At 38.8% G+C, this 15,122-nt stretch overlaps 1 protein-coding gene across 1 annotated transcript; it reads left to right on the forward strand.

Moving 5' to 3' along the window:
* Positions 1-12,203: 12,203 nt before the first annotated feature.
* LOC132031532 (uncharacterized) lies at positions 12,204-14,279 on the forward strand. The gene is made up of 2 exons (XM_059421528.1): positions 12,204-12,511; positions 14,156-14,279. Exons 1-2 carry the CDS (start codon positions 12,204-12,206, stop codon positions 14,277-14,279), a joined length of 432 nt encoding a protein of 143 aa, XP_059277511.1.
* Positions 14,280-15,122: the final 843 nt, after the last annotated feature.

Genomic DNA, 15,122 nt, shown 5'->3' on the forward strand with positions numbered 1-15,122 from the left:
CAAAACTCTACCATTTTCATTTCATGAAAAGTGAGTATTTTTGAATAAATGACACATCTTGATTTGCGAAAATATAAACAAAAGCAGTTTTATATCACAAACAATTTATATCTACAAAGGCATACTATTATAACCCATAGGTCAACCGTATTTTACGGATCCTTAATACCGGGGTGCCTAACAACTTTCCCGGGGGATCACCAGAACCCTTACCCGAAATTTGGTTAGATTAGGATTCTTTTAAAATTTAACTATTTTGAATGAACCCTGATGAAAGATGAAGAATATCAAGAAATTCAAGAAAATCAAGAAACACAAGACTGAAATTCAAGAAAAAGAAAAGTCCAAGAAGCTCAAGTTTGAAGATTATTTCCCATTTTTGTTTCTTGAATCCTTTTCTAAATAGGTTTCTTATTTCTTGATTTATATTATAGTAGGATTAAATTTCCTATCATTAGTAGGATCTTTATCCTAGTTCTAGTAGGATTTTGGTTTTCTTTATTCTTTTCCTTGTAGAATAGGGATTTTACTTTCCTTGTTTTTAGCTATTTTCTTTCCAGAGTAGAATAGGGATTTGTAGTCATCAAAGAAGAGACCCTAGGCCTATAAATTCAAGAAAATCAAGAAATACAAGACTGAAATTCAAGAAAAAGAAAAGTCCAAGAAGCTCAAGTTTGAAGATTATTTCCCATTCTTGTTTCTTGAATCCTTTTCTAAATAGGTTTCTTATTTCTTGATTTATATTATAGTAGGATTAAATTTCCTATCATTAGTAGGATCTTTATCCTAGTTCTAGTAGGATTTTGGTTTTCTTTATTCTTTTCCTTAGAATAGGGATTTTACTTTTTCCTTGTTTTTAGCTATTTTTTCCAGAGTAGAATAGGATTTGTAGTCATCAAAGAAGAGACCCTAGGCCTATATAAAGGGTTCTTATTCTTTGTTAAACACTATTCACGTTTTTAGCATAAACTTAAATTTTGCAATAGAGTTATTCTCTTTATTTCTTGTTCTTTATCCTTGTTTTTGGTTCCAAGCAAGGTGGTGATAGTCTTTACCTTGTTTTCAGTTGCGTGTGGTGTTTCTTTATCACGTTAATTGATTTCAAGTGGTAACTTAAGAATTTTATTTGTTCTTGATCATTCAAGAACGCGTTTCTTGATTAAAATTTCATTCTATTTTGTACCCAGAACCTTAACTTTCTTTCCATCGTTCCGCCCTCAATATTTACTTGTTTTAAACGGGTAACTAGTTATTTTCATAGTTCAGATCATCATCTTTCACCTGGTTTTGAAATCACCTAATTCCGAGACCTATAACCTGAGATACGTCCGTTTCTTGAATTCTGCCCATCAATCGCTTCAAGAACAAGATTCTGGTCGATTGGTTCTTTGTTAACTCGAAGAATCACATTAAACCCTTTTCGAACTGGTTTATCTAATTTCCTAAAAATTAGGTGGCGACTCTAAAATAAAGTCCATTTAGAGCACCATCCACGTAGAAGTATATTTTTTCCTTTTTCCCGGTATGATTGACAACCGTACTTCCCCGGGACACTTTTCTTTTTAAAATGAGGCAAGTGCAAATACGAATCGGAAAAAATACGACCTGCTACAGTCTTCCTATACTCCATTTAGACAATGCATCTGCAACCTGATTAGCTTCTCTGTAGCAATGTTGAACTTTAAAATTGCCTTGTTCAATTAGTTTCTTAGTCTCTCGTATGGTGTCATTCATCTGCCATGGAGGAATGCTCTTTCCGAGCAATATATTCACAACCAAAAGAGAATCACATTCCAGAATGATATGAGTCATACCATTGCTCCTGCACCAATTTAGACCAAAAAGAGCAGCCTTGACTTCTGCTAAGTTGCTGCTGGCGTATCCAGTAGGGCCCATGGAAAGACATGACCATTACTTCATTCTTATCTCTGCAAACGCCTCCAATTCCACATGCTCCATCCATATTCTTGCTCCCATCTGTGTTCATTTTATGCCAAGTGTCCGGGGCCTAGTTCATTTAATAATCGAAAAAGAGCCAAAAATGCCCGTGGACTATCAGAAAAGGTTTGAAAATACCCTTTATCCACCTATTTTGCTAAATATACCCTTCCGTTCTTGTTTCTAGCTCACTTATGCCCTGAAAACTAACTAGCCTCTATTTAATTATTTATTATTGAGAAAAGACATCATTTGACCCTTGAACTTGACACGAAAACTCAGTTTGGCAACTAAACTTAACTTATATTTATTTACCCCCCTTAACAACTTTCATTTCAATTATTTACCACCCTGAAAAAATAATACCACTCTCACAATGGGAGGTGTATTACACTCGCGCCACGTCATTGCCACATCGTTGCCACGTCGTTGCCACGTCGTTGCCATGTCATTGCCATGTCAAAAATTACTAACCCTTCATTTTTTGTTTTTCTTTTATTATTTTTTCTCTTTCTTCTTCTTTCCCCCTTTTCTCTTTCTTCTTCTTTCTCTTTAACCCCCCCGCTGCCGCCAAACCTCCGCTGCCGCCGCTGCATCCGCCGCAAAGACCGCCGCCGACGCCATGATTGAACATAGCTCAGTTCGTCATCCTCACCACGTCATTGTCATGTCAAAAATTACCAACCCTTCATTTTTTATTTTTCTCTTTCTTCTTCTTTTCTCCTCATCCTACCTTAACCACCCATAACAACAACCCCACATCTTTAACCCACACCCACCACCACCACCATCATCACCCCACCAAATTTCATCCCATTCCTTCTCAAATTCGTCCAAATTGGTTATTTTGGTTGTTATTGTTGGCTATTATTATTATTATTATTATTATTATTATTATTATTATTATTATTATTATTAGCAACACCATTTCTTGCATAATCATTATTCCATAACTTTATTTTTGAAAGAAAACAAAAATCAAAATCAAGAAACCAAAAAATGGTGAAAATGGTAAGAAAAGAATGATGAGAATATAGAGAAAAGGAATTTGTGAAGAAGAAAAAGGAGGAGGAAGGTGGTGGGGGCGGGGGGGCGTGGCGTGGGGTGGGGGGGTGAAGAAGACGAAGGTGGTGGGGGGAGGCGTGGCGTGGGGTGGGGGGGGTGAAGAAGAAGGTGGTGGGGGCGGGGGCGCGGGGGTGAAGAGAGAGGGGGCGGGGGGGCGGGGGTGGGGTGGGGGGTTGTGAAGAGAGAGAGGTGGTGGGGGCGGGGCAGAGAGAGGGCGGGGGTGGGGGGTGGGGTGGGGGGTTGTGAAGAAGAAGATGGTGGTGGGGGCGGGTTGTTTGGTGAAGAAAGAGGGCGGGGGGCGGGGGTGGGGTGGAGAGGAGCGGGTGGGGGGTGGGGGTGGGGGGTGCATTTGATTTTATTTTTTAATTATATAATAATATATATATATTAGCGGGCCCACCTTTTTATATTTTCCACTCTCTTAATTTTTTTTTACTTTTTTTTGCCACGTCAGCATTTGAGGTTGTATTTAATTAAGATGAAAGTTCTTAAGGGGGTAAATAAATACAAGTTAAGTTTAGTTGCCAAACCCAGTTTTCGCTAAGCCGAGAGGTCAAAATGATGTCTTTTCTCTTTATTATTTATTACGAACACACCCAGCTCCACCGACCCATGACCCAAAACCCATCTAATTAAAACACCCTCCCTTTCAATTTGAAACCTCCAATAAAATAATTTTTGACGCTTTTTTTTCTTGATGTTAGTGGTCATATAGTTCTGCTATAAATTAAACTTGTCGTGTTTTTCTTACCTTTAAGACTTAATTTTGTGACGTTTCTTGCTGGTTCATACGAGTGGTGTTTTTCATTCATTTCCAATTGAAGTGAACTGAATCAAAAGTACTGTGATGGGGTATTTTCTTATCATTTTGTTTATGTAATTCGTTTTTCATTATAGTTAAGAATTGGCAGCTAATGTTTGCAATGATTAAGAATTAGCTCACACAACTTCGACAAGTAGGAAAAAAAAACACGGGGAATCAAGGTCTTGTATTTAAGTGGAAACGGATAGAGAGGTGAAGCGAGCCATTACATCATCGAATCTCGAAGCTATAAATTATTAAATTATTCTTCATTGAGTTTCAAAGCTGAATTCTCCATTATCGAGAAAAGACAAAGAAACCAACAGGAAAAAACTAACTCTCTGTAATCAGTGGCGGAGCCACAACGTTGAACACCCTTGTCGAAAAATTGTATCATGTAAACATGTCAATTATTAATTATTACAGACATATATTACATATTGAACACCTTTAATATATAAATTATATGAATTCGAACACTCTTGACAAAATTCCTAGTTCCGCCACTGCCTGTAATGCTTTATATACACAAGGCTACTTATTGGAAACTTTGTAGGTAAAACAACTGCAAAATTGCACAAAGTTTCACCGACTAAGTATTGTCTTTTACACAAAATGGAGGAGTTCATATACTGCATATTACAAACATAGAAAATAGAGCTACCGATTCATAATCAATTGACCCAAAGTCAAGAGAAGAAGCAGAAGAAGATTCAAACATCTATACTAGCAGCGATTATTTATCAGATCTGGATGGCAAGAAATGAAGCATTTATGGAATCACAAAGTCCCTAGACCTCTGGTGGTGTGTCAACAAGTGAAAAAGGACTGCCAACATAGAATTGTACATAGTTTATATAGGAGGAGAAACTGCAAAGATAGAGTCTGGATAGAGGATGTACTAGCTAGAGATGTCAATTAGCTGAGATAGGTTGATGGTGGAGCAAAGGCTCAGTTTTGGTTTACTCTTTCTTATTTCTGTTGTGCATTGTACGTTTGTTCTACTGGTTTTTGAGTGGTAAATAATATAGTTTGTTCGACCAAAAAAGAAGATTCAGACATTTGAAGATAAAAGAAAAACTATGGTGGGAAATGGGAGAATTTGCAGAACAACAGAACCCAAATTGCAAGAGGAAGCAAGAGTAGTATTGTTTAGGTGTCAAAATGAAAGGGACGGGTGTTTTAAATATTAGATGGGGGGTTTGGGTCATGGGCCGGTGTCCCGGAAAATATGTATAGGAATCATGACTTCGAAAAGAAAAAATAAAAAGTTGATCCAAAAAAAAAAAAAAAAAAAAAAAAAAATAAAAAAAACATAGTAGTATTCACGCACGAATTTTCGTGCGTGAGAACTGGACCAACCGCAAATGTCGCGTATCAGGCCTTTTCACGCACGAATTTCGTGCGTGAAAGACCAAACCGCAAATTTGTGTCCGGCCTTTCACGCACGAAATTAGTGCGTGAATGGGGTCAATATATATTGACCCCATCTTCCCCACCAGCGACTGCTCCCTTCCCCACCCCCATTAAAGCCCGTTTCAGTGGTCCCACCCCCTTTAAAACGATAATTTCGTGTTATTTTTCAATCCAAAACTCAATATTCTTGGTATATTGAAGTGTAGGAACAAGTTTCTAAGGTTGGATTTCGGAATAGAGCGGCGTATAACATATTTCAAAAATTCAAAAAAAGCTTCAATCTAGGTATTTCACTATGAATTTTCTATTACATTGTTAAATATATTATTACCCTAAGTATGATCATTGTATAAGCATGGTGCATTACTCGCTTTTTTTTTTTTTTTTTTTGCGTTTTAGGGCGTCCAATCCGTTGGGACTGCCCATTTTTTCATTTTTTTTATTTGTTTATCTATTGTTAATTAGTTAATTATTTATTGCTTATTTATTTAGTATTTGTTAATTGTTGGATTAGCGACTTAAGTATTTGTTAATTGTTGGATTAGTGACTTAAGTATTTATTAATTGTTAGACTAGCTATTTCAATTGTTAGGTCGGCTAATTATTTATTTTGTTTTTGTTAAGCCAATTGTTTATTTGTTAATAATTTCTTAATTGTTTCATTAGTTAATTAATTACTTATTTGTTAAATATACGATAATAATTTATTAATTTTTTGATTAGTTACTTAATTGTTTATTTATTAAATATGTGATAATAACTTGTTAATTATTTGATTAGTTATTTATTTATTTATTTATTAATTATTTATGCTAATTGTATGCTAACTAATTGTTAATTATTTGACTTATCTTTATATTTTAGGAATGAAAACCCTTAGTTTAGGATTCTTAACTTAGTAGCTTAGGATTGAAAACCCTTAATATAATTTTCTATAAAAGATTACATAACTAATATTACTTGTTAATGATTTATTTAAAATACGTAAAACGTATAGGGTCACCACAATCTTTAATAAAATATTCGATAACCGCATTACATAACTAATACTAATACTAGTTAATGATTTATTTAAAATGCGTAAAATAGACGGATCACCACCCTCTTGATCCGGGCCCTTCGACCGAGAAAGGCCATCGTATCTTCGGCCCGAGCATAGATCGCAACATATATGGACATCCGACCCGGCACCGAGTCTCGGTCCGTGCCGGTTAGGGGGACTCGACGCATGGGAGATCTTGGCTGCTCGCCCACCACATCCTCGTGTCCCGGATATACTTACGTCGGGCGGTATCTCTTGGCGTCGAAGTTGGTCGGGTACGGCACGATAAAGGTCGCTAGTGACGGCATTGATTGAGAGGTGGCGGCCGTGGGACGCACACATTTCATCTCCGCACCGCGAGGCTACCATTACCCTTCGGGATGTGGAGGTCATTTATGGGCTACGAGGTTGATGGACGCCCATTGTATATCGACGAGCCTCTCTCCGTGCCGCCTTCCACCAAGGTGAGTTGACTAGGCTCACCGGTTTCGCGCTCCGGATGGTCATATATCCGGCCGAGTCGGATTTTGTTCCCCACCGCCCTTTACGCTCACTTCGCGCCTCACGGACATACGCAAAGCATCCGATTGGAGGGGACACGCCTCGGCCGATGTTGATCGACGTGCACGTCTATACCTACTCATCATATTCGGGGCCTATTCCCGAACACTTCGGGTTCGCATATGAGCTTGAGGTATCTTCGGTATATCGACGATCTCGCCGAGAGATAGGATGTTATAGTTGGGCGGCTATTGTCGGGCTACATGTATCGAGGATTATGCCGATGTTCTATGGGCACGAGGCTAGAGGTCCACATTTTTGCTCACTTCTTCGGTAATATATTTAAGTGTGTGTAATTATACACAAATATATTTATTTAAAACGACGATTTGATATTTTTTTTTAATTGACCATATTAGATATGGGTGTGGACTCGGTTGAGACCTTTTCGGCCTTTACCACCATGGTGACCTCCCGCCGACTATCTTCTTGTCCCGATGCCATACGCGCGAGATGGTCGCGAGGCGTACGCCGACGTGTGGAGACGCACCACAGCCTTCTCCCGTTTAGGGATCAGCTAGACCGCATGACGGCGCAGACGGTATGTTCATATTTTGGATTCACACGCTAGACCACATAACTACTATTTTAGTCTTTTGTTGGATGAGCTGCCGGCGTTTTGTAGGGCTGGTCAGCACATGTGGATGTCGCGGTGTCCATTGATACATATGGATATCGTTGAGTATCACGCGCCCGATCGCGTGTTACGGCAGTTTGGGTATGTACAGAATATACCCGTGGCTACGGTTTGGGAGCATGAACACTATGCGAGGGACGAGCGTGCGGGCGTCGATGATGCATGGCGACTCCATATGCAGCAGCAGGTCCAGAGTTGGGATGTGAGGATGGCGAGGCTAGCGGTGGTCGGACATGACACTCCCATCCATGTGTACATGGAGTGGTACATGCGGATCACTCGCATCATTATGGCAACCCCTGCAGGCGTCGTCCGGATGGCACGGCGGGATACGTAGGCTTCTTGCGGGGAGCGTACGAGGCGCCGGTAAGTTTTATTAGTCTTAAACTTAAACCATCGTCTTATGTACTACTTTTACAAATTTATTCAATTGTTAATATTGACAAACATATGCGGTACGGACCGTTCGGACGATGCGCTATGAGAGCACGGCGCCGCGTACGGAGTCCCCGAGAGACGGCGGAGTACGCGGCACGGATGATTGAGCTTGCCGGGGCGGTATGAGACAGGCACGCTGACTTTGAGCGTCTCCATGAGCGTGTTCCCCGTGCCCCGCACCGGGGCGCGGTGCCGTGGTCGCCGAGAGCCGGTGGCCGTCGCGGAGGTGCTGGGGGCCGGGTAGGGTGATGAGGCTCCGGTCGACGGATATCCCATCGACTTCTCATTCCCGGCCGTCGACTTCCACGGACACCTCCGTACACGCCCGGACCCCTTTCCGAGGTTATGTGCCCTGGCCTTCACTTTCAGATCCACCAGTTCGTGATCCACAGGGTGAGCGGCCTGTTCGTGATCTACAGGGTGGCCTACATTTACAGTTCGACGACTCCATGTTCGAGGACTTCGTGTTTGATGTGGCACCATCTGCATCTCCTGCTCCCCGCCGGCTCGGGGAGCCCCCCCACCGAGCATCTATGAGGCCGTCGACACACTGAGTTTGACTTTTACAATAAAGGAAATAATTTATTAATTATTTTTTATTTCGGTTCCGTTTTAGAATAAATCAAATTTAAATTATTTATATATTATTTAAGGTTCGGAGACTACCTCATATTCACCACCACACCCATCTCGGGAGCCTACTCGGCGCCCCGTCGGACACACAGGTTCTATTAAATAAATAACGTTAATGTATTCAATATAAATAATAAATGGTACTAATTATTATATACTTTTCAGGTTCATCCTTCGGCGCCTGAGGTGGCGACTCCCGACGAGGTAGAGTTCGAGATACCAGACCTAACTCGGCTCGAGGTTCGAGTGTGCCGGCGGGACCGGATCCCCGAAAAAGCACGTTCTAGTCAAGGGAGCACGTGCCGCAAAGATGATGATCATGGCTTGGAGCGCCCGGTTATTAAGAGGAAAAAAGGCGATGGAGATGATGACGAGGGCAGTGGGGATAGTATGAGCCTTCGGCCTAGGGATAGTCTCCGACATACTACATGTGGGACCCATCCTCGATAGTGTATATACATTAGTGTTGTAAAATTTATCGTAAATAACATATTTTTTTTTCCATATTTAGTCTTTATATATTGTTTCACATCGTAAATTGAAAGTGCGGAACTACCACATAAACCCTAAAATACATGACCCTTTCACGCACATATTTTGTGCGTGCCTAATGATGCCCTTTCACGCACAAATTTTATGCGTGAAAGTCGCAAGATGTATTTCACCTTTCACGCACAAATTTTGTGCGTGAAAGTGGGAAGATGTATTTTACCCTTTCACGCACAATTATTATTAAATTAAATATTTAAATTTGTACATTCAAATATAATAAAACACTTAAATCAAAACCCTATAAATATTACAAGTTTCAAAACTTGCTTCTGGGGCACTTTAGAACCCCCTAAAACGACGATCCAAACGTTTAGGTGGACTTGATGTAATGAGCCGACATTATTGTACGCAAAAAAGATATTAATTTTTATATAAAATATTTATATTTTGGGATTTTAAAACATGACTAATCTTTGCCCAAAGTATGAAAAAAAACGTGATTGGAAAGGTAAGGCAAAAAAAAAAAAAAAAAAGCACCCCAACATTAACGCACAAAATTAGTGCATACTAGTAATGATCCCATTCACGCACTAATTTAGTGCGTGAAAGGCCTGGTCTGCAATTTTGCAGTTTGGTCCTTTCACGCACGAAATTCGTGCGTGAATACTACTTCTGTTCTTTTTTTTTTTTTTTTTTGGTACTAGTTTGGTTCAACTTTTTATTTTTTGTGCTACTTAAGTCGCGGATTCGTAAAATAAAGGGAAAAGGTCTGGGAGGGGTTTATAATTTTATCCAATAAAAGTAATTCACGTAATAAATAAGGAATAATTACTTGGTATAGCTACTTTTAAGAGGTATTTATTGATCTTTGAATTTATTTATATTTAGTAGCTACAATGATTTTGTAAATTACCATTCGTAGCTATATTAAAATACATCAAACCGTTCGGGGAGGTGGTTATTGACGATGGCTCGCCTCGCCCACCTGGTTCGAACCACCCAACCACATTACTTTTCTTATGTATTGTCAAATACACGCGAATACACAAAAGTTAGCTACAAATGGTAATTTCGAAAAGGTAACTACGAATGCTAAAAAGAGACAATAAGGTAGTTATTTATATAAGTTTACCAATAAATAATTATAAGAAAAATTGATTAAATAGAGGTCAATTAATTTTAAGGGCATAAGTGAGCCAGAAACATGAATGGAGGGCTACTTTTAGCAAAATAGGCGGAAGAAGGGTATTTTAGACCTTTTTTTGATAGTCCAGGACATTTTGGTCCTTTTTCCGTTTAATAATTATGCATTCAATCCAAGGATTAAGTTTCATAATCTGGTCACATATGATTTTCAAACGTTACCCCAGCTTCCACTACTTCTAGTCTAAGACACCATTCATTTCAGATGGCAAAGAATTCATTGTTTAATCCTCCCAGTACATATGATAGTATCTCTGTACCTATTCGCACATCTCACTTTCCTTATTTTCCAACATATTATCATGGGGGTTATCTGTAATATGCTTTGATGAGTGTTAATGACTGGTTTAGTGCTCCACCATCTAAGAATCATAGTTCTGATGGGAATGTTGTCCCACCTAATACCAAGCGGATTACCAAAGGAATTCCAAGTAGCATTAGCAATTTCCTCCTCCATGAAGGTGTGATGGATTGTTTCTTTTTGGAAATTCCTGCAACAAAAATAAGTATGGCCAAATTTCATAATACTATCATTCATAGGAAGTTTCCTTTTCAATATCCTCCCACATGAGAAAGGACAATTTAAAAAGGAATAAACTTATGCCAAATTCTTTTCATAAACTCTGATTTCACATTTTTCTGTCTGACAATAGCCCAAGCTGATGAAGTAGTAAAGGAACCTATTTGACATCCATATAAGTTGATTGGGTTTATTATGCATCCGAATGTTAATAGATAAAATATGCTCGGTGAGATATTCACGGAGGTTCAGTGATTAATATGCCATCTGCCACCTTTAATAAAGTTACTGACATTCTGATAGTTAGGAGTAGCCTCCATATTTTTTTATTTTTTTTTGTTGAATAAACATTAAAGTACATATCAAAGAGAAGCTGTACAGAAACAGCCCTCACCTACCTGAATGGAACAAGCTCCATTCATTACATAGTTGGTAGGATTTCCAAATAAGCTCACAAAAGAATTGGGGGTATCCCTATGTACATCAGATCCATCAAGGAACATCAAAAGTATAAAGTCTATCTATATCCCTATTCCTTTGAATGGCTTTATGATTGTATCTTCTTCTGAAAGATGGGAGTTGTAGTCTGTCCACATTGTATGCTCCTCGGGCTTCTATTTGCAATTGTTGTGGTGTGTGGAACCAAACCGGTATATTGCATTCAACACCATAGTTAGCAAGTCTGTCCGCAACTTGGTTCCCTTCTCTATATATGTGCAAAGTTAAGAAGTGATCAAACTTTTCCATCAAGCTTTTGATTTGCCGGACAGTATCCAAAATATTCCATGGAGGCTTTGATTTCCCAGATATCCAGTGTATGAGTAATTCAGAGTCACATTCTAATTCCACAAGTTTTATCCCATTATTCCAGCACCATCTTACACCAGTCAATAAGGCAAAAGCTTCAGCAGAGTTTTTAGAATCTTCACCATAGGCAGTAGCATAAGCAGTAATCATCTTCCTCCATATAAATAATATGAGCTTTGGTTCTCATATCAGTCCAGTTATCCCACCAAAAATCCAAAGTGTCGGTATTAATTTTCTAAAGAAGATTATCCTCTACTTGATCTCGAATATTAAGCATATTTCTCCAAATAAGGGATTGTGTTGCTTTACGTTGAATGGAAACTGGAGAAGAATTAATATAGTATTTATGATTCAAGAAGTTAGCCCACAAGGACTTGCAAGTCCTAAACCTCCACCATCTTTTCATATTCAAATTGTTGCTCACATCTTGTAAGTATCTGAAACCAAGACCCCTCATCTATAGGATAACAAAGTTTCTGCCATGAGCTCCAATGGTATCTCTTTTTACCCTCAGTAGTACCCCAGAAAAACCTAGCCATATAGGTCTCAATATCTTCGAAAACTATTTTTTGGAGGTTCAATAGCAGCAAGCAACTGCTATGATTAGAATGGAGTGGGATGGGTGAAATGGAGGCTCGCCTCTTGGGTAATGTGCGATAAGAATGTGTCGCTTAGGCTTAAAGATAAGTTTTGTAGAGTGGTGGTTAGACCAACATTTTTGTACGGGGTAGAGTGTTGGCCAGTTAAGAATGCTTACGTGCAGAAGATAAAGGTAGCAGAGATGAGGATGCTCAGATGGATGTATGGGCATACATGGAGAGATATGATAAGGAATGAAGTTATAAGGGACAAGGTGGGAGTGGCATCAGTGGCGGATAAGATAAGGGAAGCGCGACTGAGATGGTTTGGTCATGTGGAAAGGAGGTGTGAGGATGCGCTAGTAAGAAGGTGGGAGAGGTTAGCAAAGAACAACAGTTAGGAGAGGTAGAGGTAGGCCGGACAAGAATTGGGGGAGGTGCTTAGACAAGATATGACACAACTTCAGCTGACTGAGGACGTGACCTTAGATAGAAAGATATGGAGGTCAATGATTAGGGTAGCAGGTTAGTAGGTAGTGGAGTGTTGTCGCACTCTTATTCTTCGATGTGTATTACTATTTGTCGGTGCATATGTTTTGCCTCTTGTTATTAGCAATATTATTTAGTACTTGCGTAATTTCTTACTCTTCGATGTGCATTACCATATGTTGAACATTTGTGTTGTATCTTTCTATATATTTTGGTGCTATACTTTTTTGTATCTTACTTTTCTGTTCCTTTCATTTTTTTTTTCTGTTCTTCTCTTCTTTTTTTCTTTCTTTGAGCCGAGGGTCTTTCTGAAACAATCTCTCTGCCCCACAAAGGCAGGAATAAGATCTGCGTATAACCTACCCTCCCCAGACTCCACTTGTGGGATCACATTGGGTATGTTGTTGTTGTAATAACAATAAGCAATAGGTTGTGATTGAAGAACATGCTTTATCAGAATATTCCTGCCTCCAACGAACAATAATTTACCATGCCAACCAGTGGTTTTTCTGACAATTTTTGTGACCATGTTATTAAAGTAGCATATTTTTTGCCTACGCACACATAAAGGGCGTTACAGGTATGTCACAGGAAATTCTGAGTGTCTATAAACCTGTGATACTCTTAATCCTCTAGATATTGAAACTGCTTGTTTTAGAAGCAACCAAAAAACAACTTTTCTCCTTGTTGATGAGTTCCTGAGGATTTTCGTAATTCTGGAGTTAATGAAGAATTAATTCAAGCGATTTCTTAATCCCTGAAGAGAATATCATCACATCATCTGTATACGCTAAATGTGTAATTTGAGATCATTGACGTGGCATTCTGAAGCCTCTGAAATTCCGAATATGGGGCAATTTGTTGAGCATTATAGAAAGGATCTCAGCCCCAATGATAAAAAGAGCCGGTGATAGTGCTGCTCCTTTTTTTAAACCCCTAGAGGAGTGAAAGAAACATCTCCTGTTAGCATTGATCAAAACAGAAAACCAGACATTAGAAATAGATCTCCAAATTAAGTCCACCCAACTTTCAGAAAAATAAAACTTCCTAAGAGCATTTAGAGGGAATTGCCATTCCACCCTATCATATTCCTTCACCATATTAAGTTTAATAGCGAAGTTACCTCATAAATTCTTTTTACCAATGGAGTGAATAATCTTTTGAGCTAATAAAACATTTTCGCGATATACCCTTTTATGAATCTACTCTGATTATCTGAAATGATTTTAGGAAGTAAAAGATTGAGTCTAACAACCATAATCTTGGAAATAATTTTGTTGGAGCAATTGCTAAGATTGATAGGTCTCATCTCATTAAAGGTACGTGGATTATCGACTTTAGGAATGAGAATAAGACATGAGCTAGTGTAGAATTTGGTCAATTTATCCCCTTTGAAAAAAACTTTGAACCACTTCTCTCAAATCGTTTTATTATATCCCAACACTTTTGATTAAAAAAAAGTCCTCCAAAACCATCCGGACCAGGAGCACTTTTGATATTCATTTAAAAAACAATACTCTTATTTCTTCTTCAGTGGGGATAGTAGTCAGCATGTTATTATCTTCCTTATTGGTTCTCCGTTCTATACAATCAAGATGTTGAAGTTCAGGGGTGTTGCCTACTGTGAACATGCTGGAAAAATGATGAACAGCTTCTGAAGCTATCTCTTCCTCCCCACTGATCCATCGGCCTTCCTCATTTTTAATTATATGTATAGTAACGCTTCTTCTTTTGTCATTTACCGTAGCATGAAAATACTTGCTATTAGAGTCACCCTTTTCAAGCTATTTTGATATTTGCCCTCCGTCTTAGGATATATTCTTCATATTTCAATCATTTGGTCTGTTCTCTTGAGCTTTATGTAATTCTGCCCTGTCATTCTCCATATATTTAGTTTCAAGCATATGCATCTTGCTTTTCCATTCCTTGACCTGATCAAATACATTGCCAATTTGGTTTCTGGCGATTTTTGAGCTTACTCTGAAATCTCCACATACAGTTCCCTTGCACCTCTATGTTCCAAGCCTCTTGTACTACATCATTGAAATCTTCTTGGTCAGACAAAAAACTCAAGATTTAAAGTATCTGATTCCCTTTTGTTCTGAATTAGAACACCTGACTAGCATGGGAGTGTGGTCAGAACCTATGCTAGTTAGATGTTCTATATTATTTCTAGGGTATTTATCAGTCCAATGATGATTAATAAAAACTCTGTCCTATCTTTTCCAGATTCTTTGAATTCTTCCTCTCGCATTACACCAAGTGAATCTAGGTCCTGTGAATCCTGCATTAACCATGGCACAATCTTCCATACACTCCATAAAATCCAACTTTTATCCATTCCGTATTATCCATTCCGTGAGGTTTACCCCCTTTCTTCTCATCAGCATTCATTATAGCATTGAAGTCTCCACAAATAGTCCAGGGCCCATTGATAGTGGTGCTACAATATCAAAGACTGTCCCAAAGAGGTAGTCTTAGTTGTTGTTGACATTTAGCAT

The sequence above is a fragment of the Lycium ferocissimum genome, chromosome 9 (genome assembly GCF_029784015.1).
Source record: "Lycium ferocissimum isolate CSIRO_LF1 chromosome 9, AGI_CSIRO_Lferr_CH_V1, whole genome shotgun sequence".
Classification (NCBI taxonomy): Eukaryota; Viridiplantae; Streptophyta; class Magnoliopsida; order Solanales; family Solanaceae; genus Lycium; species Lycium ferocissimum.

Excerpts from the sequence above, each read along its gene's own strand:
- LOC132031532 (XM_059421528.1), top strand. The coding sequence starts at position 12,204 with ATGTGCGATAAGAATGTGTCGCTTAGGCTTAAAGATAAGTTTTGTAGA. Across the intron at positions 12,512-14,155 it reads CTAGTAAGAAGGTGGGAGAG|TGGGGATAGTAGTCAGCATG; the intron begins GTTAGCAAAGAA and ends TTTCTTCTTCAG.